The sequence below is a fragment of the Ictalurus punctatus genome, chromosome 15, assembly GCF_001660625.3.
Source record: "Ictalurus punctatus breed USDA103 chromosome 15, Coco_2.0, whole genome shotgun sequence".
In the NCBI taxonomy this organism is placed as follows: Eukaryota; Metazoa; Chordata; class Actinopteri; order Siluriformes; family Ictaluridae; genus Ictalurus; species Ictalurus punctatus.
The window spans coordinates 16,661,244-16,688,013 of record NC_030430.2 but is presented as its reverse complement, the minus strand read 5'-3'; the positions used below and the strand labels follow the sequence as shown (position 1 = coordinate 16,688,013).

At 37.8% G+C, this 26,770-nt stretch overlaps 1 protein-coding gene across 1 annotated transcript in view; it reads left to right on the top strand.

Moving 5' to 3' along the window:
- The window catches only part of ephb2a (eph receptor B2a), a 65,393-nt gene that overhangs the window by 13,597 nt on the left and 25,026 nt on the right, over positions 1-26,770 (top strand). The window contains exons 2-4 of the mRNA XM_017487141.3: positions 1,754-1,818; positions 2,127-2,811; positions 26,465-26,620. Coding sequence (XP_017342630.1) covers positions 1,754-1,818; positions 2,127-2,811; positions 26,465-26,620 — 906 coding nt within the window. The remainder of the gene's footprint in view (positions 1-1,753; positions 1,819-2,126; positions 2,812-26,464; positions 26,621-26,770) is intronic.

The following is a 26,770-nucleotide window of genomic DNA, read 5'->3' as shown; positions in this document are numbered from 1 at the left end:
TTCAAGAGTGTGAGAGGCAAAGAGAAAGAGGGAGGTATATTGCTAGAATGCTTTGACAGATGGAATGGGGGTTTCTTCCCTACATAGAGATAGAGAAGGAGAGAGAGAGAGAGAGAAATGCTCTGACTATCTGTCTCTCTCAATGCACAGACATTTGCAGTTTATTTCAAGACAACATTTAAAACCACGGCACGATTTTAAATTGTCATTTTCATAAATTGTGGTTTTCGGATTAGCATTTATTATAGATGCTTGAGACATAACGAATCAGAATGGTTTTCCATTTTCCAGCTCAAATGATCTGCTGGCATTTTTAGACCTCTAACCACCAGCAGCGGTGGATGGTGTGCCTGAGCAGAATTGCTACGGTTGTCCCTGAGCTGCAGAAGCTGCTGAAATATAAATGAGGGCCTGTATTGAGCCAATGTTTGACTGCAATTCCAAGATCTTGTGTCACAGGGGTGTCTGGCTTCCATCTCAGGAAGTCTTCCGTTCCCCAATCCACGGTCCAAATCAGAAATTCAGTCAGTGGTCAGTTTCTATAGCTGGAGCAAAAAAAGAAAAAAGAAAATAGAGCCCACATTTCCTGACATCCCTCATTGCAGAAGATAGTTAAAAAAAAAAAAAAGTGTTCCAGTGCACCAAAGCTGCAGCCACATGGCCTAATTCATTTCATGGCCTAATTCATAGCCTCACATTACCGTCTAGTGCACGCTAGACACACAAATGTGTGTCTCAACAGAGTCTGGATGGTCAGTCTGTTCATCAAGAACTGCTGGCTCCATTCCTGTGTATGCAGAATCTTTTGGGATACTCGCTATATTTCTCTCCCATAATTTAGAGTCTGTCTTGTAAAATGCTCTTTTGTTTGACAGATTCACAGTAATTTAATATACTGTAATATACCATATTTTTAGCTCTCTTGTATAAATCAAGCTATGAAGGCATACAGCAGAGGGCAGTTTTTTTTTTTTTTACCAACTCGGCAAATGTGCAGCGGTAGTCGGGCATAAACGAGCTGAATAATTGAAAATGTGACAGACTACAGGTCCATTTCAGGGTTTTATCCTGATGGCGGTAAAGGAGAAGGAAGTGTCTTACAATGACAGGACACTGAACAGGAGCATTGTGTGAGCCAGATTTTTTTTTGTGACCACCCACACTTCTGAATAGCAGATTTGGATCCAGCAAGCTATTAAATATACCTAATGAGTCTGGTCTAAATACATATTGAGATATATGTGTATGTGTATATATGTATATATGTATATATATATATATATATATATATATATATATATATATATATATATATATTAAATAGCACATTTGTCTTGGCTTGTTTTCATAGTTTATTACACTCTTAGCATCCCTAACAGTTATAAATGTTTGATAGCAGTAAATAAAGTGACCCTCACTCATGGCGCAAGACACCTTTAATCTGATAATGACCCCATCTCGCATCTTTTTATTAAGAGGAACAGATAAGCGAGGCGTGCTAGCCTGACAAAACGAGCCATTGTTATTCTGCACGGCACAATGTGAGTCACTGATTTGGCATGCAGGAACGCTATTTATTATGGACCGCAATTATTGTCAAGAGGCTTGAGCAGAGTTAACAGCCTTATGAATGCCTGAATGCTATAGAGGAAAAAAATCTCATTAGTGCAGCTGCATTGAAATTGGAAGTACATTATATTCATGAGTCTCTGCCCGGTGTTTTTTCTTTTTTTTTTTTTCTTTCTTTTTTCAGATGTGCTGATGGACTCGATGACAGCAACGGCAGAGCTGGGCTGGATGATATACCCATCAGTAGGGGTGAGCACTGTTTAGCTGACCTACTCTGGCTTGGCCATTTACCATATGTAAACGGAACGCTTCACTGCTTTACCTTGTCTAAACTCAATGCCTAAGTGCACAAATGCATAATGACTCGTGATGTTCAGGGCCCACAGGGGCATTGGAAGGAATTCCAAATGAAGCCTAATAAAATGTAATGAAACCTTTTTTATGTGTGCATATTTCTACAATGGAAAATGAGATCAGTGGCAATGACACACTAAATATTTGTCAGAGATGTTTTCTTTCTCATTACTAATTCAGTCTTGCCTCCGCTGTGTCTCCAGTGGGAGGAGGTGAGCGGCTATGATGAGAATATGAACACCATCCGCACCTACCAGGTGTGCAACGTCTTCAATGCCAATCAAAACAACTGGGTGCGCACCAAGTACATTCGGCGGCGGGGGGCCCAGCGCATCCATGTCGAGATCAAGTTTTCAGTGCGAGACTGCAGCAGCATCCCTAATGTCCCAGGCTCGTGCAAGGAGACCTTCAACCTCTACTACTTCGAGTCTGACTCGGACACGGCCACTAAAGTTTACCCTCCATGGATGGAGAACCCCTGGATCAAGGTGGACACCATCGCAGCCGACGAGAGCTTTTCACAGGTGGACCTGGGTGGCCGGGTGATGAAGATCAACACTGAGGTGCGCAGCTTCGGCCCTGTGTCTCGCACCGGCTTCTACCTGGCCTTTCAGGACTACGGAGCCTGCATGTCCCTCATCGCTGTGCGGGTATTTTTCCGAAAGTGTCCCAGCGTTGTCCGGAATGGAGCTATCTTCCCAGAGACTTTGTCAGGAGCTGAGAGCACGTCATTGGTGGCAGCCAGAGGGACCTGCATACCCAACGGAGAAGAAGTTGATGTGCCAATTAAACTTTACTGCAACGGAGATGGCGAGTGGTTGGTACCTATCGGCCGCTGCATGTGCAAAGCTGGACACGAGGCAGCCGAGAATGGCACTGTCTGCAAAGGTGAGTGTCTCTGTGTCTCTGTTTCTCTCTCTTTCATTTGAATTTAATCTGTTTGATGTGATGGGTCATAGCTTTTGGGTATTTGAGGATTTAATGCTCTGTCAAGTAGAAAAAGCTACTCACTGAAGAAGATTTCATAAGGTGACTTTGTGTGCTCCACCACACAGAATATTCTGACAGTTGCTAGTGGCAAGTTGATACATATTCAAAGAATATTAGGCTGCATCTCAAACCACATACTGCACACTAATTTTCTCTATAAACATTAATAAAATCATTGGTGTAGCGGCATACTTTTTAATATGAATATGAAAACATTTCTGTGCACATTGTGCTAGATTATTCAGTGAATCTGGATTATATCTGTGAGATCCGAGTACATCATTCAGGGCCTACATTATCCTGCTAGCCAGCTACAGTTGCTAAGCTTGCTGTAGTACAGGCTCTTGTTAAGGACCAAGGATTATTTCACTTTGAATTCTTTTTGCTCTATTTTTAATGTGATGTAATTTGTTTCTTAGATGTAGACTTCTTAAACTTCTTTCTAGGTTTGGGCCATGCTCATGTATAACTTATTTTATGCAGAATTTTTCCTTTAATTATCCATTAATTATTATTGAAATAATTAATAATAATTATAATGAATTCAATTAATTATATTTATATGTTCTGTTAAAATGACTCATTTGAATTTTATTTTATTTTATTTATTTATTTATTTTTACACAACATTCTAGCTAAAAACTAATAAAAATGGCTATTTTAAATGACTAAAAGCAAATTTCTGAAGTTTGGAATTATGGTCATTGCCATACGGGGGCTTGGACATTCTGCTTAGGAGCTGTACACATCTGTGTACGCATCTATGTAAATTAGTCCTTTCTATAAAAACACACTTAACACTTAATCTCTTTCTTATATATATATATAAAAAAGTTAAACTGTATAATTTATTTCACCCGTCAGTACTAAAAATGATACGAGACGTTTGATGGACGCGTAGAGAGTTAAAGCCAGACATTTTACTCCAGTACTGCTTTAATATTGGAGCCACAACTTTTTTTTTTATAATTACCACAATTCTGACATGATCACACTATTTTTCAGTTATTACAAATTAATTTTTAAATGTATTTATTATGTGTGGGGAAATCCATCAGATGTTACCGCACCTGATTTTTGGCAAACACACAATAAACATTTCAGCATGCTTTGACATCTTGACTTTAAGACATTTTTACCAAACTATGTAGAAATGTTTTCATTTGCAGTACTTTTTAATCTTGCTTAAACCTTCTGCAAAGACCACATTAGGTAAACAAGGAACCAGTTTTACAAACACGGTTGTATAAATAGTCCGTCTGCACAAAGAAGATGCTTTAATTGCTACATATGCTTTCCTCACACAATGAATATGATGTTTTGAACAAGTTTTTGATTAACTGCCATAGAGAACACAAAACAGAGCCTATTCGATTTAGTAAACCAGCGGTTTCATCACAAATGCTCTTTTTTTTTTTAAATTATTGTATTATATTTATATATTATTATATTTATATATTTATTATAGACTGTCACTGTGTTGGTTTATTTCAGTGGAATTGGAATATAATAGTTTTTTTGTTTGTTTGTTTGTTTGTTTGTTTGTTTGTTAGTTTTTCCCCCCAATTTGGTTTTGGCCAGTTCCCACACACAAACTAACTCTCCAGTATCACACGCCATCTACCAGCCATGGAGGGTGGGGCTAGCACATCCTTCCTCCGAGACACGTGAAGCCAACTTCCACGTCTTTTCAGGGCAAACACTTTTCCATTTACATCAGTCAGGAGTCGGAATGGAATCTTTAAATGGATTAAAATTCTGTAACTTTATTTGTTACTTGTTTTAGAACAAGTCAAATTTTTCAACTAGAAGCATATTTCATTTCTGGAAAACATTCATAAATTTAGAAACTTTTACTGTTAATTTTCAGAAATTTATTTAGTAGAATGTTGACATTTTGACATAACAAAATGCTAACAATGTGGTAAAATTTTGACATAACATTTACAAGTGAAAGTGAAAAAAGTGGGGAAAAAAGAAGAAGGTGATTATAGTCCTTGTCACGTGATATCGTCTCTCATTTGGCCACACACTAACCATCAGAAAAATCTCCAAGCACAAAGTTGCTTTTTGTGTCTATAGTGCTAATAATTAAGAATATATAATGGGGAATAAAAAAAATAATAATTGAAATTGTATATCAATAAAACCAAAACATCCATTTCTGAGTAATGAACAGAACAAAAAGATTCAAGCACAGTTGGTGTACTATAGGGATTTGGCAGTAATACAGTAAATTGCTTTCAATATACAATAAGGTAAAAAAAAAAAAAAATCATATATCATATACGACTGTGTAAGTACGAGTAGCCAATGTGTTCTCTGTACATATACAGTACATGTGGACATGTAGTAGTCACACAACCCCGAGGTTATAAAATACACTCTTCTTGCTCTATGGAATGATTACTGGAATGATAATAAATATGAATGATGTCTTTGCTTCTTTCGGTCTCTCTCAAACGGTAAAACTGTAAAATATATTATATCAGTCAATACTAGAAAATGATATAAGATGTTTGATAGACACATAGAGGGTTAAATCTGGACATGACTTTCTGTCTCTACAGTATGTCTCCATCTGTGTGTCGCCATTTCCTGTGTAGATTCACACATATAGTACATATCCAAACACACATGCACATTTATCCACTAGCATCATAGCACAAGGTTATACTGTCCGTATACCATATCAATGCATGCTTTCATATTTCTCGTTCTACACGGATAATGGAAAAATAATGAGCAGAAAGCCTTTACTCCGTGGCAGTGCTAATCCCTCAGTGAGTGGTAATGCTATCCTATAGAAGGATTTAGGGAGAAGGTGTTTTTCCCTCGCTCACCCAGCTCTCAGCAGATATGCTTACATTCATAGAGACAGAAGAGTTGAAATGAGGAAATGATTTTGGCAGAGTTCTCCTGGGCACTGTTGACAGAATATAAATTACTAATGTCTCTCCATCTGGAGCAGTTGATGGATGGAAATCGGCAATATCCTCGGCAAGCATGCGGCAGATTGTCTCTTTTATTTCCCCTGGTGTTAATCCCCTCGCCTGCACCACTTTAATGACACGACTAATTGACTAATTTGGAGTGTGGAGAGGGAGCAGTGTGCATGCTTAGGCACGGCTCTCCCTGGTGATTCTATTCTAATATAAAGCACAACTAATATATCCCCCTGTGGTGGTTAACCAAGACGTGTATGCTGGAAAAAAAAAAAAAAAAAGGATTCAGGATCTGTATTTTGTGTGCTAGAGTTATTCCCATTAGCCAGAGGTGAAAACATTTATTTAATTGTTTGTAAGCTTGTTGTAAAGCCTTTTTGTAGTAAATTTAGAGCAAATTATTGCATTGTGTACACGGGTAGTATAACTTCGAAAATCAACGGGAGATCGGGATATGGTTATTCTGATATAATATTACAGTTATTAATAACTCATGAAAAAAAATAGAACCATGCTTGAATTATGAAAGACAAAGTCTGGAGATCTGATATTTATGGGCTCTCATAAAATGCACATTTTTAACATTTTAACATCATGCCTGCAATAACAAACAATTTATTAAATTGCAAATGTAACAAAATATTAAATGAAATAGGATCAACAGCTTTGCTCTGAAATTAAACAGGATGAGTGGCCCACTCATTCAGAATGCCAGCTCATTTATGCAACATCATCATCACACCTAATATCGAAAAATAACAGCGATTTTAAGCCAGGACTTATGCAGTTACAGTGTAAGTAGATATGAACAGATATTCACACTCTTCCCTGCTTAAAACAAACATCTAACGCCTGTCACCGCGCCAAGAAACAGAGGATGTTTAGCTTCACCTCAAACAATTTCACTTGAGCCACTATTTCACTTAATGTTTCTAACCATTTTCTCAAAGTCTGTGCTTAAAAGACTGAATTTCTGCAATCTCAGCTCCACTGGTGTTAATGGAAAATAGGACTAAAAAAATATCACACTTATGCAATAACAACTTTGAAAGAATTAAAATATCCCTTGAGTGAAACTTCTGCACAAGAAAAAAAAATCCATTTTGCTCCAGAGCTACACTTAAACATGTGTTTGATAACTAGAGAGTACACCTTACGTAGCATTGCACTTGCATGAATGAACTCGGCTTTAAGTAGATGGATTGCAGCCAGAAGTGTTGCTTGCAGACAGACTTGTATATGTATGCAAACATTCTGAGCAATATATTGTTACAGCTTCAAATCAATATCTCATTTCCAGATTCCAGAGGGTTATAATGCATTTCATTATGATGTGTAAGGCAGCTGTACCTGCCCCACAAGGCCTCTTGTGGGTACTGTACATTATACAAACAACCAATAATCTGTGTGGAAACTGAACCTTTAGTTATTGTGGTGTTAAGTTATCTTGTTGCAAAGGGACACATGGAAAAGAAATAAAATTGCATTAATGCAGATAAGGGCAACTTTGTGAATATTGTCCTTGCATTACCTTGATAGTTTGTGCTCAGCAGTGTGAGGCATGGATTTCCCTCCCTGTACCAGATTACAATGGGTGTGTAACCAGCTGTCAGTGTTAAGGGGATAGTTCACCCAAAAATTCTGTCATCAATTACTCACCCTTTTTTGCAGCGCTTTAAACGGTCTGTTTATTTGACGTGTTTTTTTGCGTTCACACCCACACGTTAAATGCGGGTGAAGAGCTGAATGAAAGTGCAAATTCACTCCCTGACAGTAGATGGCGCTTATTGAAAAGCAGAAAAACGCACCCTGGAACACAAGGTGGCGCTGCACAACTTTCCGTTTCTGACACCTGCTTGTCACTGAGAAGAAAAAGAGAGCCAGTATTTACATCTTTAAGCCGCTCACACAGCCGTTCACAGTTTTGCAAACTGGCTAATGCATGTATGCACTTTTTTTTTATAACACTCCCATTGACAGCCATTGATTTAGATATGGGGCGTTAAACAGACCATTTGACGTGCTGAAAAAATGTCCCGGTGTGAACGGGCCTTAATGTCGTTCCAAACCCATAAGACATCTTTACAACAGAAATGAGAACGTACGCTCTCGCGATACAACAGGACTAGGAAGCGCTGCACTGTTTACTGTTCATGTCTGCAGATTTATAGATATAGAGGAGGACTTGCATTTTTTTGTCTGCTCTCATGGACACTTTTTTGTCCACTCTCGAGTCAACACAACACGCTTTGTGTTTCTCTCGTGAACGTGCGTCGGAGATCTATGCAGAGATATTTTGTGAATAAAGTTTTTTGGTACACACAAAGCATTCATATCACTCATAAAATTGGGATTAAACCACTGGAGTCATATGGATTACTTTTACGATGCCTTTATGAACTTTTTGGAGCTTGAAATTTTTGGTTACTGGACTGTAAATGGAGGGACAGAAATCTTCCCGGTTTCATTAAAAATGTCTTCATTTGTGTTCCAAATATGAATGAAAGTCTTATGGGTTTGGAACAACATAAGGGTGAGTAATTAATGACAGAATTTTTATTTTTGGGTGAACTACCCTTTTAATCCCATGTCTGCAGATGTTGCTGTGAAGATGGACATGCATGCATACTATTCACGTTTCAACTTAATGCATACCCAGGTGTTCATGTGAAAGAAGCAGGTTTTGTATATGTGATTTATACATTATGGGGTTTTTTTTTGTCATCCTGCAAGAATCCTGCTTGTTACTGTCATTTATTGCTGTTATTCTGGTAGGCGTGAAGGTTATGGAAAGGAGCATTACCCTTTGCTTGCACTTTCATAACCTTGAAAATCCTGCAGCCACACTAGCAGAAATTAGCATTATTGTGTCAGCAGTATTCAGACAGTTAGAAGCTAGATATACAGTAAACTGTAAGATTTTAGCTTTAAATGTCATATCATAATGCCTTCTTTGTAAGGATTTACTCACAAATTTGACATGTTTTCCAGAACAGTTAATATGTGTATTTTAGAACCGCAATCTTCAGTTCATATACAGTACATAGAACCATGACAGTTATGGTACAAAAACAAACTTGAATGCCACTTATTCAACATAGCTAAATACACAAATTGTTTCCTCTAAGCTAAGTATACTGAAAGGTGTGCTATTTTCAAATGCCTAATAGGCTGTACTTTTTTATGTGACACTTTTATTTGATTTTTTTTACCTCAATTAACTGGTGGTAGCTAAAATATTCATGAGCTGTTGTAATTAGGACTATCAGAATTTAATTTCATTATATTTGCACATTTAAAGTAAATCCAAATTTGGATGCTTAAAATCCTACGTTCAAGTCGGTTGATAAATGTGGCTAAACAATTATTGTAGGAAAAGGGTTTTGAATAAATGCATGTAATTTATTGCATGCTTTATTTTCAGTTACTTTTGAAAAATAAAATTGAAGTACTATTAAACTTTAAAAAAAATATGTATATTTGTTGCATGTAAATAGTCAAAGTAAGATGTAGACAGTGTAAGTATGTAATTCATAACAATAAAGCTCTGTAGAGTCATGTTAAAGCTTGTGTGACTACAATGGCATTATGTTAAACCCTAGTGAACTAACCCTAAACACGGTGAGCGTACAGTATTACTTCTAATGGAATTATTCTGTGAGAAGGTAGATTATTATGTGATTAGGTTTGTGAATAGGTTTTTAAGTGAAAGGATATAATTGAGTAGAATTTCAGTGATAGGAAAATATTACCATGATGAAAAAAAATGAACTAAAGTATTAAAGTTTGTAATAAAATTCTTATTCCGGCCTGTGGGTTTCCTGCAATATAAAAAAAAAAAAACAGTGTAGCAGTGCTGCTAGTATTCACACTGTCTGTGGCAATATATAATGAGTATAAAGAGTTTGACAGCTCTAATAATTTCACTACAACTGCTTTTGTTTATCCACATTGGAGGGTTTCTAGCATTAACTGACATTTTCCTTTAGGATTTCTTGGTAGAGAGCAGAATTCATGTTTCCATCAATTATTGCAAGTTGTCCAGGGCCTGAAGCAGCAACGCATCCCCACATCATCGCACTACCACCACCATGCTTTACCAACAAATGTATGAAGTTTATTTTGTGGAGTTCTGTGTTTGGTTTGCGCCAGATGTAACGGGACCACTGTCTTCTAAACAGTTCTACTTTCAACTCAGTCTACCGAATATCATCCAGGTGTGTTTTGGCAAAATTTAGACGAACCTTAATGTTTTTCGGGGTTAGCAGTGGTTTTTGCCTCACCACTCTTCCATGGATGCCATTTTTGCCCAGTGTCTTTCTGATAGTCTTGAACAGTGAACTTTATTGATGCAAGAGAGGCCTGTAGGTCCTTCGATGTTGTGCTTGGCTCTTTTGTGACTTGCTGGATGACTGAATTACTGTGCTCTTAGAGGAATTTTGGAAGGCCGGCCACTTCTGGGGCCACGTGGCTGGCAGTAATCAGGCATGGTTGCGTCCAGTCCACCTGAGCCCCACTATGAATGCAGTTTCAGATTAGAAACTGATTATTTTAGGGAATTAGTATGGGGCAAATACATTTTCACACAGCCCCACTCGGGATTGGATAACTTTTCTTGCTTCAATAAATAACATTGTCATTGTCATGTATTTTGTGTTTACTCAGGTTGCCTTTGTTTTTTCTTAGATTTTGTTTTAATTTCTGAAACAAGTTAGTATGAGATATACCCAAAGACAGAAGAAATTCACAGCACTGTAAATAGTGAGCTAACCTAGCTTGCCAGTGTTATCAGCAGACGAAGGCAAAGTGCACAAACTCAATATCTAGTTGTAAATTTACTTTATTACTAACTAGAATGCCCAATGTGTCCATTAACTGATCAGATGAAAACAACCTAGCCAGGTAAAACAATCAGAAGCTGCTGACTGTCGTGTTTGTATGTAGAGACAGATGCAAATGCAGAACTGAAGTGAAACGTTTAATAATGTACCAAACAAAACAAGACTTACATGAAACAAGGGCGAGCATACTGTAACGTAATACAGATAGACAATGTACACCAGTGCTAATAAGCCAAAACGTGAAATATGTGAAATAAAATATGTGTCTAGGTGCAGTGGCTGATGGGAATCGTAGTCTCTAGTCCTACTCCGATATTACGATATTACTGACTGGAAGTCAACAGTCATTACATAAAATATCTAAGGGAGACCAAGACAATCAGTATTCTTACAATAGATACTTGTTGTCTAGGAACTATATAAAATCACAGTGTGTTATTGTAGATATGATCATTTGAAGCAGCATATTTTAGTTGATCCAGGATGTTAATTTTATTATTTTGTCTTACATGAGCCTGGACATTGTACAAATAATATTTAACAAACAAACAAAAAAAAAGGAATTTCTAGTTGTACCAGAGTGTAAAACATATCCTTCATGATTTAAATTGTCATACATGGCATTTATATACCGTAAAGTTTCTGACGACCCTGTGACTTTCCTGTCAGATGTCCCAGGAATGTCCCAGTACACAGGAGCCAATCAGGAGCTGAAGCAGAGACATGTTAATGTAACTAATCTCAGCAGTAGGGCTAGGAGATGCATTTCTATGTTAGTCCTTTATATGAGTAGAAAATAGAAGAATTAATTCTTTCTCTTTAGGGATAGGTGGATAGAGCCAATCAGTGCAGTTGCATAATTCATATACTGAAATGAATTGGAACCGATCCCAATTAATTTTTTTCCATTTCATTTCATATTTGATACAATAATGATATTAGATCTCTGTATACAGGCCCAATATTGATCCAAATCATCTAAAACCATGCCTAGAAGTTGATTGGCTACTCCAAATTGTCTAAATGGCAACCTGGCAAATGTGCAAAGTATCCTGAATATATGTGGAATGTATTAACGATTTCCTATTACATTATTCCGGGTTACAATAGACTAACAAAACAACAACAAAAAAGATTATTAAACCTATTTCTTGTCATTTTCATAATTTATCTTCTTTCTAAAATAAATGCATAAAATGAGCAAAAAATATCTGCCAACAGAACAAGACTATTTCATGTTTAAAATTTGCATAAATGTGTAATGTTTAGGTTTAATAATCTTATATTTGGTTTAAATATAACTATTATCATATAACATGTAACTCGTATAGACATTTACACACCTTGTTTTCACCTTGCCACTAACAGGATTTAGGATTCAATTTCAACCCCTTTACTGGTTTAAAAAAAAAAAAAAAAAAAAAAAGGCATATATCAATTTTCCCCTCACATTAACTGACTGTGTGAGCTAGCGTTTGGCAGAAATGAGACCTCCCAGCCAATAAGACACAAGTTTTTCCATGTATTTTCCTGGAGACAATGGATAAATATTCGGGGCTAAAGAAAAAATCTTCAGGGCTACAGTCCCGAATGCACAGGCCAGGTTATGCATCTGCTCAGTGGTGTTCAATCTGATACAGCACTCAGCCAAATGGGTTTAAGTATATGTACTGTCAATACGACTAGATAGACAGATGACAGATACTAGTTTGGAGATATAGCTTAAACTGTACAAGAACACAAGTACGCTTCCAAGAAAGGGTGTGTGAGTTTCATTTAATTTATGGATTAATGTTGGTTTTGTCTTTTTATGTTTTTTTTATTTTTATTTTTTTATGTACAAACATATCCTCTGATCCATGTTTGTGTTTAGTAATCTTCTGCAATGGATTACATTCAATTCTTTGTAGCTCTACAGAATAATAGGGATTTTTTAAAAAATTATTGATTCGAATTTTTTCCCTTCTACTCCTAATTCTGGAGGACTAATAATAAATGTAGAAGGCGTAATAATAAGTGTAACTTTTTATGCACTTATTCTTATGCAGAATACCTGTGTATGTATTTTGTAAGGAGTAGTTAAGAACTTGACCTTGGTGTCCTGACAAGTAACGGCTCTAATTGTGTCATTAATTGACATTAATTGTCTTGACAAGCAGGTCATGCGTCAGCATTTTTATTTTTGTCCCTGCAGTTAGAGACGTAATAAACTTAGTACTTAGATCTAAACCTCGACTTCATATCTGTAGCAGGGAAATACATTTGTAAAATATTGTCTAATGTAAATTGGTTAAGAACTGACAATGGGATTGATGTTGATGATGTCATATAAACGTCATCGATGTGAGCATCTCCTTGCTATTTCATTTGTACGCTAGAACAGTCATTACCCTTTAAACTTAGCGATTGTGCTTGCTATTGTGGTATGTATTCAGATTGTGGTTTACCGTTTTGCGTGGTCCGTTATTAAATTTCTTGTGTCATCAGGACTTTCCATTTCCACGTTCATCTGTGCGTTCAAGCAAACAATTACTTTTGAGTTGACCTTTGGTTTGTGTCTAAAGACATTACGGCATCATGATAAGGGCAAGATCACATTTTAGAATTCATAATTTCGCTTTTCTCACTGTACAGATGTAGGCTTGTATTTCTGTAATAATTACTTGTCCACCATTATTTAATCTTTAATTTAGGGATGTAATGCAATGGCTGTATCTGTATCTGTAAGCTATCTGTTTAGGGCCCAAATATTTGTATCTGTATGTGGGATTCAAAGCCAAAGTGAGCATGACTTAAACTGGAACCCCCCCCCCCCCCCCCCCCCCCCCATCCCTCTTCAGATCCCACTTCAAATCCCTTACAGTTATTATTTTTGTTTGTACCTGCCTGCAACATCTAAATCAACATCTCGCTTTTTGTTTAGAACAAAAAATACATGTGTTCATTCCAGAAAATGTATTTATGTTTGGTTATATCCCTGCTTTATATTAACAGGGCATTGCATCTCAGCCGTGTTTGAATGGGCTGTAATTCATTCGTTATGTCTAAGGAGGGTGGAAATCTGCAGCAGTATAAATTTCTGGGGGCATAAGGGTTAATCAGTGCTGAGTGCTGGCTGTCCATGCTTCTCTTTGATGAGAAGCAGGTGTCCTGTTGTCATCGATGAGGCACTCATTGATCAAAGGCCCGTCAGGAGTCTAGGCTTCGTCCGTCAGTCTCCAGCAGGCAGACAATGTCCGATGAGCGGAGACTGTCAGTGCCTCTCCTCCTCATGCCTCTCCTTATTCTCTCAGTCATCAGCAAAGAAAAACTGCCTCTGACAAAAGAAAGACGAGCATGAGGACTCCTTTGTTGGGCCTTCAGTCCTGTACTGGACTGAATTCAAAATGTCTTTCAAAATATAACCTGCCTCTTTAGATGTCCTTATAGTTAAAATACAATGTAAGACAGCATCCACGGCAAACATATTTATTTTATTTTGAAAAACCAAGCAGCTTCATCTTACATAAATGTGGCCGATTGACCTACTTGGAGGTGCTCAAAATGGCCTACAACGCATCATCAGATGAACTCCCACGCAGACACACCTGCTCAAGCGAGTGGCAGAGAAGCTCATATGGGGGCTTGAGAGGAAATAGAGCTCACGAGGAGGCCTCTGCAGTGCTGCAGCTGTGAAATTACACTGAACATCACTCTTATTCAAGTGGTAATCTCTCAGCACAGTTCATTACCAAACTTTTCACACAAGTGCGTATTTTCTCACTGAAGTGCTCATATGCATGGTGCTGATTCTGCCGTATATTTGTTACCCCGTGTCCCATGTTCTGTTCATGTAAAGCCATTCTGAGTGATTCTTTTCCATGTCATTTATCTCACACGACTATACAAAATAAACAAATGGCACTATGAACTTTAAAGCAAAACCTGTAGACCTTTCAAACTACAAATATGCTTTTAGATTCAATTACATAAAGTATATACAGGAATGATCGTGAGCAGTGTAATGTTTTAATATTAAATGAATGTCTGCAGCAGACAAAAACACACACACTCACCTCTCACTAATGTATTTTAGTCCATTTTGGGATATCATGAGCACACTAGACTATACCGTGCTTTCAGACAAGGCTCCAAAATGACAAAAGTAAGTCACGGTGGAGTTTCGCATGTTCTCCCTATGTCTGCATGGGTTTCCTCCAGGTTCTCTGGATTCCTCCTCCTGGCTTCTCAACCATGGTGTATTTCTGCCTCGTGCCTAATACTTCCAGATCAGGCTCTGCACACACTGCGATCCCTGACCAGGTGCAGGGTCACATGAATAATACTGTACATTTTCCCTAACTATGCAAAAAACCTTTGCTTCGCACTCAGTTGAATATATAATACATACCTGCATGACACAAGATTACTATACATTTAGGCTTACATTCTATATGCATGAAATTAATTGGATTTTCTGATCTGGCAAAGAGTTTAAATAGTGCAAAGTTGGTTGAACATTCATTTTGAAATGATTAAAGTCATCTTGCATGTGTTAATTTATGCTTCATCATTTTTTTTGTTGTTGCACTAAAGGGCTTTTCTGGCAGACTGCTTCTGCATGATGCGTCACACCCTGTACAGGACATCAGGTTTGTTCTGTAGTTTTGTGCAGCACCTGTGTGTCCACGTCATCTGTCTCACTGCGTTCCTGCTACGAAGCACTGATTGCAGGAGCTCATTCGAATCGCACCATGCTGTCCCTCTGCATAATACTGAAGGACCGGCCTCTTTGTCAGTGTCATATTATCTGCTGTTGCCATTCAGTCGTTGCCAGTTCTCTCCCCCAGCAGTGCTGCTTATGACTGACGCATTCAGATTCTGTTGTCAGGCATACAAAAGGAGCAGCGAGCATTGTGGATGTGCGATGTTGACACCACACAGCCAGCTCTGGACCGGGTGTCACAGTGTCGCATAAAAGAGCTTGTCGGGGCTAACATCGAGGCCTTTGTCTCAGGTAGAAGTTAGCAGATGGAGCTGACACCATTAATATTTACAACTCTAGATGAAATGAATACATTTCAGCTGTCAGTCACAGCTCAATGGAGGCAGTCAGTAGAAAACTGCTCCCTGGAGAGCTGCGTCTAAGGCACCAGGGTCTAATGAAATATTAACAGCATACACAATGAACGAATAAATAACACCAAACTGGTTTTGACACCATCTCAGACAAGTATTATTTAGTAATAGCCTGTATTCATAGTCACGAATCTATGAAAATGAGCTCTGCTGGGCAAACAATGGGTGCGACATGTAGCTCTCGACCAAAATCTTTGGCAGAAGGTGTCTCTGGGATCTGGATATTTCTGTGTCATATTTATATGTATAACATTGTGGATTTTCAGGACAGATTAAAAATTCAGTTAAAGTCTGTCCAGTATTCATTTCTCACTGGGCCACTCTGTGGAGGGATTGTGGTCTTTGCCTGCTGTCTATGGATGTCAGGTGCTAGGAAGTGGACTATTTTGCACATTATTTAATTAGAGATTAAATGAGCTATGACTGCATTCTCATCTTGAAACTTTGTATCAAACAATTTATATCATCAAGAAATCTGTCTGCCTTTGCCCACTTTTTATCAGACCGCTACTGTATGTTTTGAGGAAATTGTTTTCCCTTTCTAGGCCTCATACCCCAAATATCATACCATCACCCAGATTCCAGACCGTTTCAAAGACCGCCTGAGTGACATCACTCAAAGGAGTTTCCTCTACTTTATTCTCATGCCCCACACTGAGACAAGCATGTGTTTTGGAACGTTGCCCCCTTCATATTTAGCTGTCATCTGCTGTCAGCTTTGGCCCTTGTGCCCCTGTTGACTTCCAGTCTCTCTCCAGGCTTTTAAGGCATAGGATTCCAGTCTTAGTGCCTCACAGGCTCCAGTCTATCCTGCTGGATAATCCCATGCCTTTCTGAAGAATCCAGGACTAATCCGCAAGTCCTCTGTGTTGGTGATGAAAATTTGGTCAAATTCCCTCGGAAGTCGTCTGGAATTAATGAGGCCGACCGATGATGAAAACAAGATGATGGCTAAAAAGCTGTGGTGCAGTGTTACAGTATAGCAGACAGTTAGCACAATGCACAACAGATGTCAAAAACCCACATCAGTGGGAGTTTTTCACTTCCAGAATTACAAAGGGATAATACTGTGGGGTCCAAGCAATGTGAAATAAAATCATAGTAAGCATAGTAAGAACACCCCGAATACTAGCACTACACTTGCTAGTAAAATACCATATATTGTTAATTTACATGAAGAAAATGCACAATTAAATCACATTAACCATTACTGTAATTATTTTTATACAGTATGCTACTGTAAATAAACAGTGTACTCCTACCAAAAGTGTCTACATTTCTCAAAACTTTTGTTTCTTATTTCATTCACACTTTGATTATTATTTGATTACTGCAGACTATACATAGCTAAATAGAATTACTATTCCATACCTAGCTTAGGTTTTTAGGTGGGAAGTGCAGTAGCGGGACTGCATAATACTCTTCTTCTTTTTTTTTTTTAGCTAACTATCTAGCTAACACATTCAGTAAAGGTAACCTACCAACTGAGCTTGCTAACTTGCTCAAATATTAGTTAGTGTGATTATTTTGTAGGTGGGTAGTCTAAAATTGTTACCGGAGTGGCAAGGCTAGCTAACTTAGCTAAATGAATTAGAAGTTCACTTCTAAAGTAAACAGCACATGAATAAGAAAATCTAGCTAATGAGTTTTAACAAGAAATGTACTGGAAGGACAATGTGCAAGGAAAGTATATTTCAAGTAAATATGTAGAGTTTAGCGTATTATTGTAAACACTCTAAACCCTACATATTTTTCCATGACATATAGTGTGTTAACAGTATAATACGGTAAAGATATTTTAAAAAGGACCATGCATTTGCATGCCATGGGGGGGGGATGCAGGGCATTGAGAACTGAGTGATCATGTGATGACTGGGCTTTCATCCTAACTGGAATTCAGTTGCCTGTCTGGTTCGCCATACTATATGCCAGCTCATTTTTCTTATCTGTCTGTTGACCCCTCGTTATTGACATTCATTTATTCGGGCTGGACCTCACACAGAAAAGAACCAATGCAGATTGAAAAAATGAATTAGTCCATGCACTTTCATAGTCATATATAATACATATGTGGCCAGTGCTGACTGCAAAATGACAGTAATAAATTGTATTTAGATGTAGTTCGATGGTTCCAAAGGCTTACCTCATTCTCAACCTTTTTCCCCCTAAATTTTATTTTAATACTCCTAATGGATGTAAGACTTTGGATATGCATATCTGCTTAACAGTGTAGTAGTGGGATTTCCAAATAACCAGCTGGTTGTAGATACATTTGAGCTAGCAAAGCTTACACAAGGTGAGAATAGATCAATCATGTAGTAATGACAATTCACATATGTGGTAAGGGTTTAATTTTATGGATAATAGGTCTGCATATCGAACAATGCATTCAACACACTGCATAATAAAGCCGACTATTTATTATAAAATACCACTTATATTACTTGAGGTGTAATAAACATTGAAACTTAATCAGGCCCACATGCATTCCTCTGAAAATGTAGCAGAAAAAGTAACAGGAATTGGACATCGTTAAGGTCTGGTATATGGGAGCACTTTGCTTTCCTGGTTAGTAATGGTGCTGAAGGCCAGGTGAATTCTGGACCAAAAAACTTGCCCGCAAATCTTGCGTGAGTTGGTTGGTGGAGCTGGCCGAAAACACGCATTTCCTTACTGATTCAATCCAGGTTTAAAAAACACCATTGTAGTTGGGAAGTTGCAGTTTGTGGCTGCAGATATGAGACTCTAAACTCTAGACTTCTAAACACATCTAGGGCTACAGCAAGAAATGTTACTTTGACAGCAGAACTAGCTAATAGCTGAATGCAAAATAAAAAGCCCCATGCTTCAGACGTTTGGACACACTATGAAGTCAGTACATAGTAGCACCCCCTTTGGCAGATATCACAGCTTGTAAATGCTTTTTCTTGCCAGATAGTACTTTCTATTCTTGTTTAATGTATTTTCAATCACTCTTATTTGCAGAACATTTCTAGTTCTGAGATATTCTTGGGCCATCTTGCATGCACGGCATATTTAAGATTCACACACAGATTTTCAATGATGTTCAAGTCAGTGGACCACAGGGGCAATCCCAAAAGCTTCAGCTTACATTTCTTAAAGTAGTTCATGGTAGATTTTGAGGTAAGTTTTAGATCAATGTTCTGTTGTAGACACCAATCACTTTTCAGCTTCAGTTACTTGACTATTTACGGAAATCCATTCTTCCATCTACCCATAGAATTTCCTGTTTCCTGTGCCAATAGCTGTCACACAACCTCAAAACATAATAGATCCACCTCTTGTGGCAAGGTGTTCTTTTCATCAAATACTGCTCCTTTTTTCTCCAAACTTACCTTTGGTGATTGTGTCCAAAGGGTTCCATTTTTGCTTCATCAGTCCATAGCACTTGTTTCCAAAATGCCTCTAGATATTGCTTTGCATACATCAGATCTTCACTTTTGTGACAAGGTTGCAGATAAGGTTCTGATTATTCTTCCATGCAGATCATTTTTGTTCAAGCAATGCTTCAGAATTTTTGTGTTAGCTAAACCTTCCTGCAGATCATGAGTGTTATAAGAGGAATTTGCTTTGCCTTTCTGGCCAGCATATGGGCAGTTTTTTCTTTGTCTTCAAGATCTTGCCTTGACTTACCCAGTGTCCCTTAAATGCCATTACTTGATGACATTTCAGAAGGTTGGAAGTCAGATAATTTTTTACTCTCTGGAATTGTTATTCCTAATGACCATTTTTGACCTGCCAAACAATTCCTAATAAGTCAATTAAGGTCTGACAAGTTAATGAAGTTCAGTCACTTTTTTTTCTATTTTTGAAGTTCATCAAATATGTAGTAATGTGTATTAACATTTGCAGAAAAATTTTATTGAAAAAAAAAGTATTATCGGGTGTGGCCAGGGGTGCCAAACTTCTGTATATAACTATAGCTACAGGCCAGGAAAGTTCAAGGAATCCTGAAGCCTGATCAGTTAAATATGCAGAATATCAAATGCGAAAATGTGGAAATCCCCTGTTAGTGAGATCGCTGATAGTACAATAACATATCAGGAAACACCTCATTAACATGCATGTGACTTGGTGAAAATTTTATTGAGTTTAAAATGTGTGGGACTGTTTAAATGAACTTATCTATCAGGAAATCAAAATAAAAAATGATGTATGATAACCATAAGCTAAAAGTGGTTCTGATTTTTATAGCATGATGATAAAAGCTAAAAATTGAACAAACATAATGTAATGCATTTTTGGAGACTCAGCTAATATACACAGTAGCTAAATAATTAGCTGGCCCCTTTTCAAGTGATTATGCTAAGTAGCTAGCCAGCTCATTGTTTTAGAGTTTGTCAAAGGGGCCCCATTTATTATTCTTTTTTTATTTGTGTGTGTCTGAAATCTCCCCTAATTTCCTCCTGCTTTTTTTCTGCCACCACCCCCTCTTTGTGGGACCATTGAGACATTATTTATTTTATTCCTTTCATATGTGTGTGTAGGAAATAACAGACAGGACACTAGCTGCATTTACATGGACAACATTAATCCCCTCTTAATCCGATTAAGACCATACTTTGATTAAGATACTACCATGTAAACAGCGATTTTTACTTACCTTAATCTAATTAAGGTCATAATCGAAGTAAGCAATAATGGAATTAAGACAGGTGGAGTACTCCTGTTTTAGTCGCATTATAGACGTGTATTACAGACATGTAAACACCTTAATCACATTATAAACGTCGTGTGAGAGTTTTCACCGCATTTCGCAACAGGACACGATCACACACGGCAGTTTTACGTTTTACGGCGAACAAGAGAGTTCGGCCGCATCCCAAATCGCATACTTGCCTACTATAGGCCTGCAGTGGGGAAAAATACATGTATCTCGGCTACTATATAGACGGTAATTACGCGATTTGGCACGCAGCCCATGGCTTCAAGCAGTTGTCTATTTGCACCCTATAATGATTTTAAAAAAAAAGATCAACATCAATGTAATGTACATTATTAACAGTGCAGGAGTAATGATGTATGGCTCATATGTTTTAGTTTAGGAAGTATGAGATGATTATCTATGGTATGCATCATTTAGTGTCTGCGGATTTGCACTAGGATGCAGAAACGCGAATTTGGCTTGAGCACCATATGCTCTTTGAGCTTTTATCTGCTGACTCCTTGTCCCACACTGACCCATAACTCTTTTCTGCTGCCTTCAGCTAACCTACACACACAAACACACACACACAGCCAGACTTTAAGAGCATCAGACCATTCTTCATCTTTCATCATCATACTTCATCTACATACTTCATCAACTAACTACAGGTCAGGTATATAAACATAGGCAGATCTACTTATTGCTTATCTCCTAGTCTAGAGAATATAGAATATGAGATTGATGCCTAACAGATTATTTTCTCATTATTGTAGTGAAAATATATCTGTACTGGTTTGGTTTATCTCTTTTAGCAGGTCTGATACTTGTTGCAGCCAGGGACCTCTTCCAGTATAAAAAGATGCACAAACTTCCTGACAATCACAGCACAGATTTATCTGATGAACCTGATTCAACTATTTAAATATTAGGCACATTAGGCAGATGTGTACCATCATATTTACTTATTGCAGCCTTTAGAGCTTTTCATTCCTGAACATTCCACCAGCAGGGTCCAAACCAGTTATACTGATTTATATCATGGTCTGTCTGAATATTCAATTCTGATTGGCTGGGAGGTGAGCGTTCAAACTGTTGAATGCACAGGTAGTTCCAGTCAGTTTAATCACCGTTTTAAATTAATGCGCTGCCTATAAATAACTGTAACCATAGTAACATACAGTTACAGTTGCATATAGTAGTTAAACTCACAGCTTCATTATTAATAGAGGTGCGGCACAGATGCAGGTAATTCGCATACATACAGCCTCTCTCATTCTTCTCTGACCTCTCTCATGAATAAGATGTTTTTGCCAGCACAACTGGTGCTCACTGGATGTTTTTTGGTTTTCGCACCATTCTGTGTAAACTCTGGAGACTGTTGTGTGTGTGAAAATCTCAGGAGATCAGCAGTTTCTGAAATACCAAATCCAGCCTGTTTCAAACCCACAACCATACCATGGTCAGAGTGAATCAAATGACGTTTTTTTTCCCATTCTGATGTTTAATGTGAACATTAACTGAATCATGATGTTATGCAGGTTGCTGCTGCCACATGATTGGCTGATATTTGGATAATTGCATGAATGTACAGGTGTTCCTATTAAAGTGGCTGGTGAGGGTAGATTATTTCATATTAACAGTCCGTTGTCATGCCTTACTAAAATTGCACTTAAAATTAGTGTTTACTTGTTGTATTAAAGTATTGTGTTGTATTAATATCCAGATTATTAAAATCCCAATTTGAGAGCCAGGTATCTATAGCATGTAATCTGCACTATGCAAAATTTCCTTCTATGCATCCTACGATTCGTATGACCATGTCCTGCCATTCGTATGGCCACTTTTCTGACATGCTGAGATTCAGTAAAGTGCTAATGAACTGGATGGAGCTCATCTTCTGCCATTACTCTGCAGCTCCGTTAGAGTGCATCAGGCCACCTCTAATGGATATTAATATTTCTCCTGCTGCGTGAAATGACACAGAGAGTTACTCAGCCAGCTTCCAGCTGAAATAAGCCAAGGAAAGCAAAGAGGAGTAATGAGAAAGGTTAGATACAGATTCCTCAAAACTGGCTACAAACTCTAATCTATGACACAAGACCTGGGAGAGATTGCATCAATACTTTACTTTAATTGCTGTTGTAATTAAGTTGTGAAGGAGGCTACAGTGCCAGTGACTGCTGCGTTTAGGAAAAGATGAAATACAGGGCTTTCTGTCTTTCATGTTTATTGTATAGTTTATTGTACAGTGCTGTCCAGAATTATTAGCACCCCTCATGGAAAGGAGCAAAAATGTAAGAGTAACACATGCAAAAAGTTGTATTTTGATGACATAAAGTGATATAGTGTATAAATGTGATAAAAAATATAGGCACGTTCAGCTATTTAAACGTGTTCTTTTTTTCAATCATGAAAAAGTAATACACATTTCTTCTTCAAAACACTGGTGTTCCTTACAATTAATAGTTTGCGATGCCTGTCTAGGAAAGCTCTGGTTTGGGACTGAAATATTCGGGTACTTAGCAGAATTCATGATGCCATAAATATTCAAAAGAGCCCCTGCAGTACCAGCTGCAAAACAACCACAAAACAACTATGATCCACCTCCATATTCTATCAGGTGCTGGTCCCCTTTTGTTACCAAACATGCTGATGACATGCACATGGGTCCAATTACTGACAAATTTCCAATTTTCTAGTCATGTGGTAACACAGTACAGTAACAGGGGTATTTTCAATATGTGGAAAATCTCTATAGTCGCTGTATCTTAGGTTACAGAGACTCTCCACATTTTAAAATACCTGCATTACTATACTAACTATATAACTTATAAGCCAAAAGAAAGAGAGTTCATGAGCCCGGTAAGTCTAATCATATTTCATGAAACGTACAATCTTTATGCATCAAGTGGGCTGCAATCAATATGTTTTAAAAAATGATCTATTACATATCAAACTTATTCAAATAGCATAGGAGTAGTGGTGGTTAAATTACATTGGTGCAGAATGTGGTATACAAATCATTCGAGTGAAAGTTTGATACGCTGATATGCAACATATGCTTGTGAAGGAATGCCTAATATCCATAGTATAGAAAATGCTGTAGATAAGTTGCACGTGAACATTTTTTTTCTGTGAAGCTGGTTGGTATATGGGCTTATACACAAGAACACTTACTTGATCCTTTTAATAACGAAAAGTTCATGAAAAGTAATTGCTATACATAGTATAAAGTTAAAAGACTGATCTCCTACTTATTTTCAGTATGAAAGCTCATGAGGAAGTTACATGACACTGTTTTGAACATGTTAAATATTTGGAATCTAGTACAGGGGGCATGGTGGCTTAGTGATTAGCATGTTTGCCTCCGATGTTGGGGGTTTCAGTTCTTGCCACTGCCCTGCATGTCCTCCCCGTGCTTCGGGGGTCTCTTCTGGGTACTCCTGGGTATTTCCTCCCCCAGTCCAAAGACATGCGATGTAGGCTGATTGGCATTTCCAAATTGTCCGTAGTGTGTGAATGGGTGTGTGATTGTGTGTGCGTTTGTGCCCTGTGTTGGGTTGGCACCCTGTCCAGGGTGTCCCCCGCCTTGTGCCCCGAGTTGCCTGGGTTAGGCGCCAGGCTTCCCATGACCCTGTGTAGGATAAGCGGTACAGAAAATGGATGGATGGGTGGATGGAATCTAGTGCAGATTTTACTTTAATATTTTACTACCTCTGTGGCCTTCATAACATAGGCTGTAGATTATTATAGAAATCCCCCCCCCCCAAATTGACAGTAATAACTGTCATATGTAAGAGATCTAAAAAGATTCAGCATATATTACCCTCACAAACAATCATAAACAGGCTTCTTTCACAGAGTCAGAAATCACACACTAGTACAAGACTGTAAAATCTGGAGCTGCAAATCCACAAGTCCACTGCCTTTTTCTCTTTTTCAGTTTTATTCCCAACTGTTCCTTAAACAATTTTTTACTGATATCCAGTATATGGCTTAGCAGGCTATTGCTTTCCTTGTTCTCTGTTTTTTTTTTTTGTTGTTGCTCCCTGTGGAAGGGCTGATGTTAAATCCCATTCCTGTACATTCTTGTTTCTGCCACTCACCCTTCGGCCTGCTGGAGCATAACCAACACCTTGTGCTGGATCTCCTTCATTTTGGCTAACTGATGGGAGAATGTGTAATCCTCAGATTCCTCCTGATGGAAAGCAAACGCTCTGTCATCAATCACAGACTTAGAAAGATACAGCCAAGACTAATGTACTGCTGTCAAACCCACCATGAGATATTAGCCTAATAGAATGAGCTTCATTGTGCTCACTCATGCTCAACGTGTTTTCTGGGAAGCAGACTGCTGCGCACCTACACAAAATGTGTCACGTATTTAATTTGCTTTTATTCATTTCTAAATGTCAGACAGACTTGGGTTATTACTCTGTTTTATGGAAGAACTTGTTTTTCTATTGTTATACTGATGTTGGCTGGAAGCTGCTGATTGATTTGTAATGAGGAGATGAAGCATGATCTCCTCCACTCATCAGCAGGAAGATAGATGAGAAAAGTTTAGGAGACTTTATTACCTGCCAAATTGCAATGCCATAGTTACATATCGTATCGCATACCAAGCAATCTTATTTCCTAAAGGTTTGTGTGTGGAAACAGGATACCTTCAAAATACATACAAGCTGATGTAACTAACAGGGTCTACGAAGCAGTGGTTGAACAAAATAGCACACCTCAGCCATTTTGCATGTTTGCCTTAATGAGCAATTTGGGTGTTTGTTTTTTTAACCTAAAGTGCAAAACATGACCAAATAGATTTATTTATCACCAGCAAGTCTGAAAGTCAGCACAAATTAATACAACCAACCAGCAGATGTTAAATTTGTGTGAGCGCATTCCCACCATTTCAAGGGAAAAGAAATCAATTATTTTAAATTAGCTTCTAAAACAAATTATGATTTAATGTCACCCTGGTAAAGTTTATTTCACTGCATGTTTACACCTCTGATGCCAACAGCATTTTCCTGTGAAAAGCTTTTATGCATTATAGACCAAACACACACTCAAGGCCACTCATATATTTTGTGTTCATGTTGTATTAACAGTAATTTCTCAAAGCAAATTACTGTGTAATTATTGTTTAATCTGTAATTACTGTTTAATCTGCTATATATGTTTGAAATTACATAATTACATAGGACATTGTTCCTACAGTTGTTTGAGAGCTGAGCTTGATGTTTCAGTTCTTTGAGAATGAAGAACATTCAACGTACACAAAACAATTTAATTGAAATATTGTTTCATTTCGCTTCTTTGCACTTGACGTCTTTTGCACAATCACTCTGTCACCCAATAAACGAGTATATTTGTGTGTTTTATTTTGGAGAATAATAAATCAGGGCTAAAATGTCTTCTTACTGGGATTTTATATAAATCTTCCTTATAACACTACGGTCACAAAATATAAATATCACTTGATAACACTGAATATTCATAAGAAGTGGTTCATTGTGTGTTAAAGCATTAGTACGTTAAAATGAAGGGGGAAAAAAAGGTGAAATGCAGAAATATAAATGTGGTTCTGTGTGCTTCTGGGTGGTTTTGAGGGGGAAAATGGATCTGGAATTTTTCATCGCCTTTGTGAGAGTAGTCAGATATTTCTAAGTAGAGCTTTGCTCTTTGTGTGTCAAACAAAAGCAGAACAGTGAGAGGCCAAGCTCACCAGCAGCACCGGAGGCCCATATGAATGTATTGTAATCGCTCAATCTATGCTTGTCTATGGATTTACAGCCAAAAAATAAAATTTGTATTCCAACACATGATGATGGTGGTTTAATGTTTATTAGTCCAAACGATTAAGTCACACTATTTGGTCTAAAAACAGAGCTTTTGAATAGCAATACTACACAATACTATGTAATGCAGGTTCTAACCAGATTTGTCTATTTGTCTAAATTTTGTCTGTTTTTACCCAGCATGCTCCTCTGGATTCTTCAAACCATCCCAGGGAGATCAGCTGTGCCAACAGTGTCCTATCAACAGCCGCACCACCAATGAGGGAGCTACCAACTGCGTCTGCCGTATTGGCTACTACCGCACCGATTCAGATCCTTCACAGATGCCCTGCACAAGTACGTTGTTTTTAATAAGTTAAGGCCAATCAGTGTTTTAAGAGCTGTCAGTAAGTGTAAGACCCCCAACCACAGATCCGCTGAATCTCTGAATCCTTCATATTGCATATGCCGAAGCATGCAGAGTCGTGCTGTTTCGTCTCTGCAAAC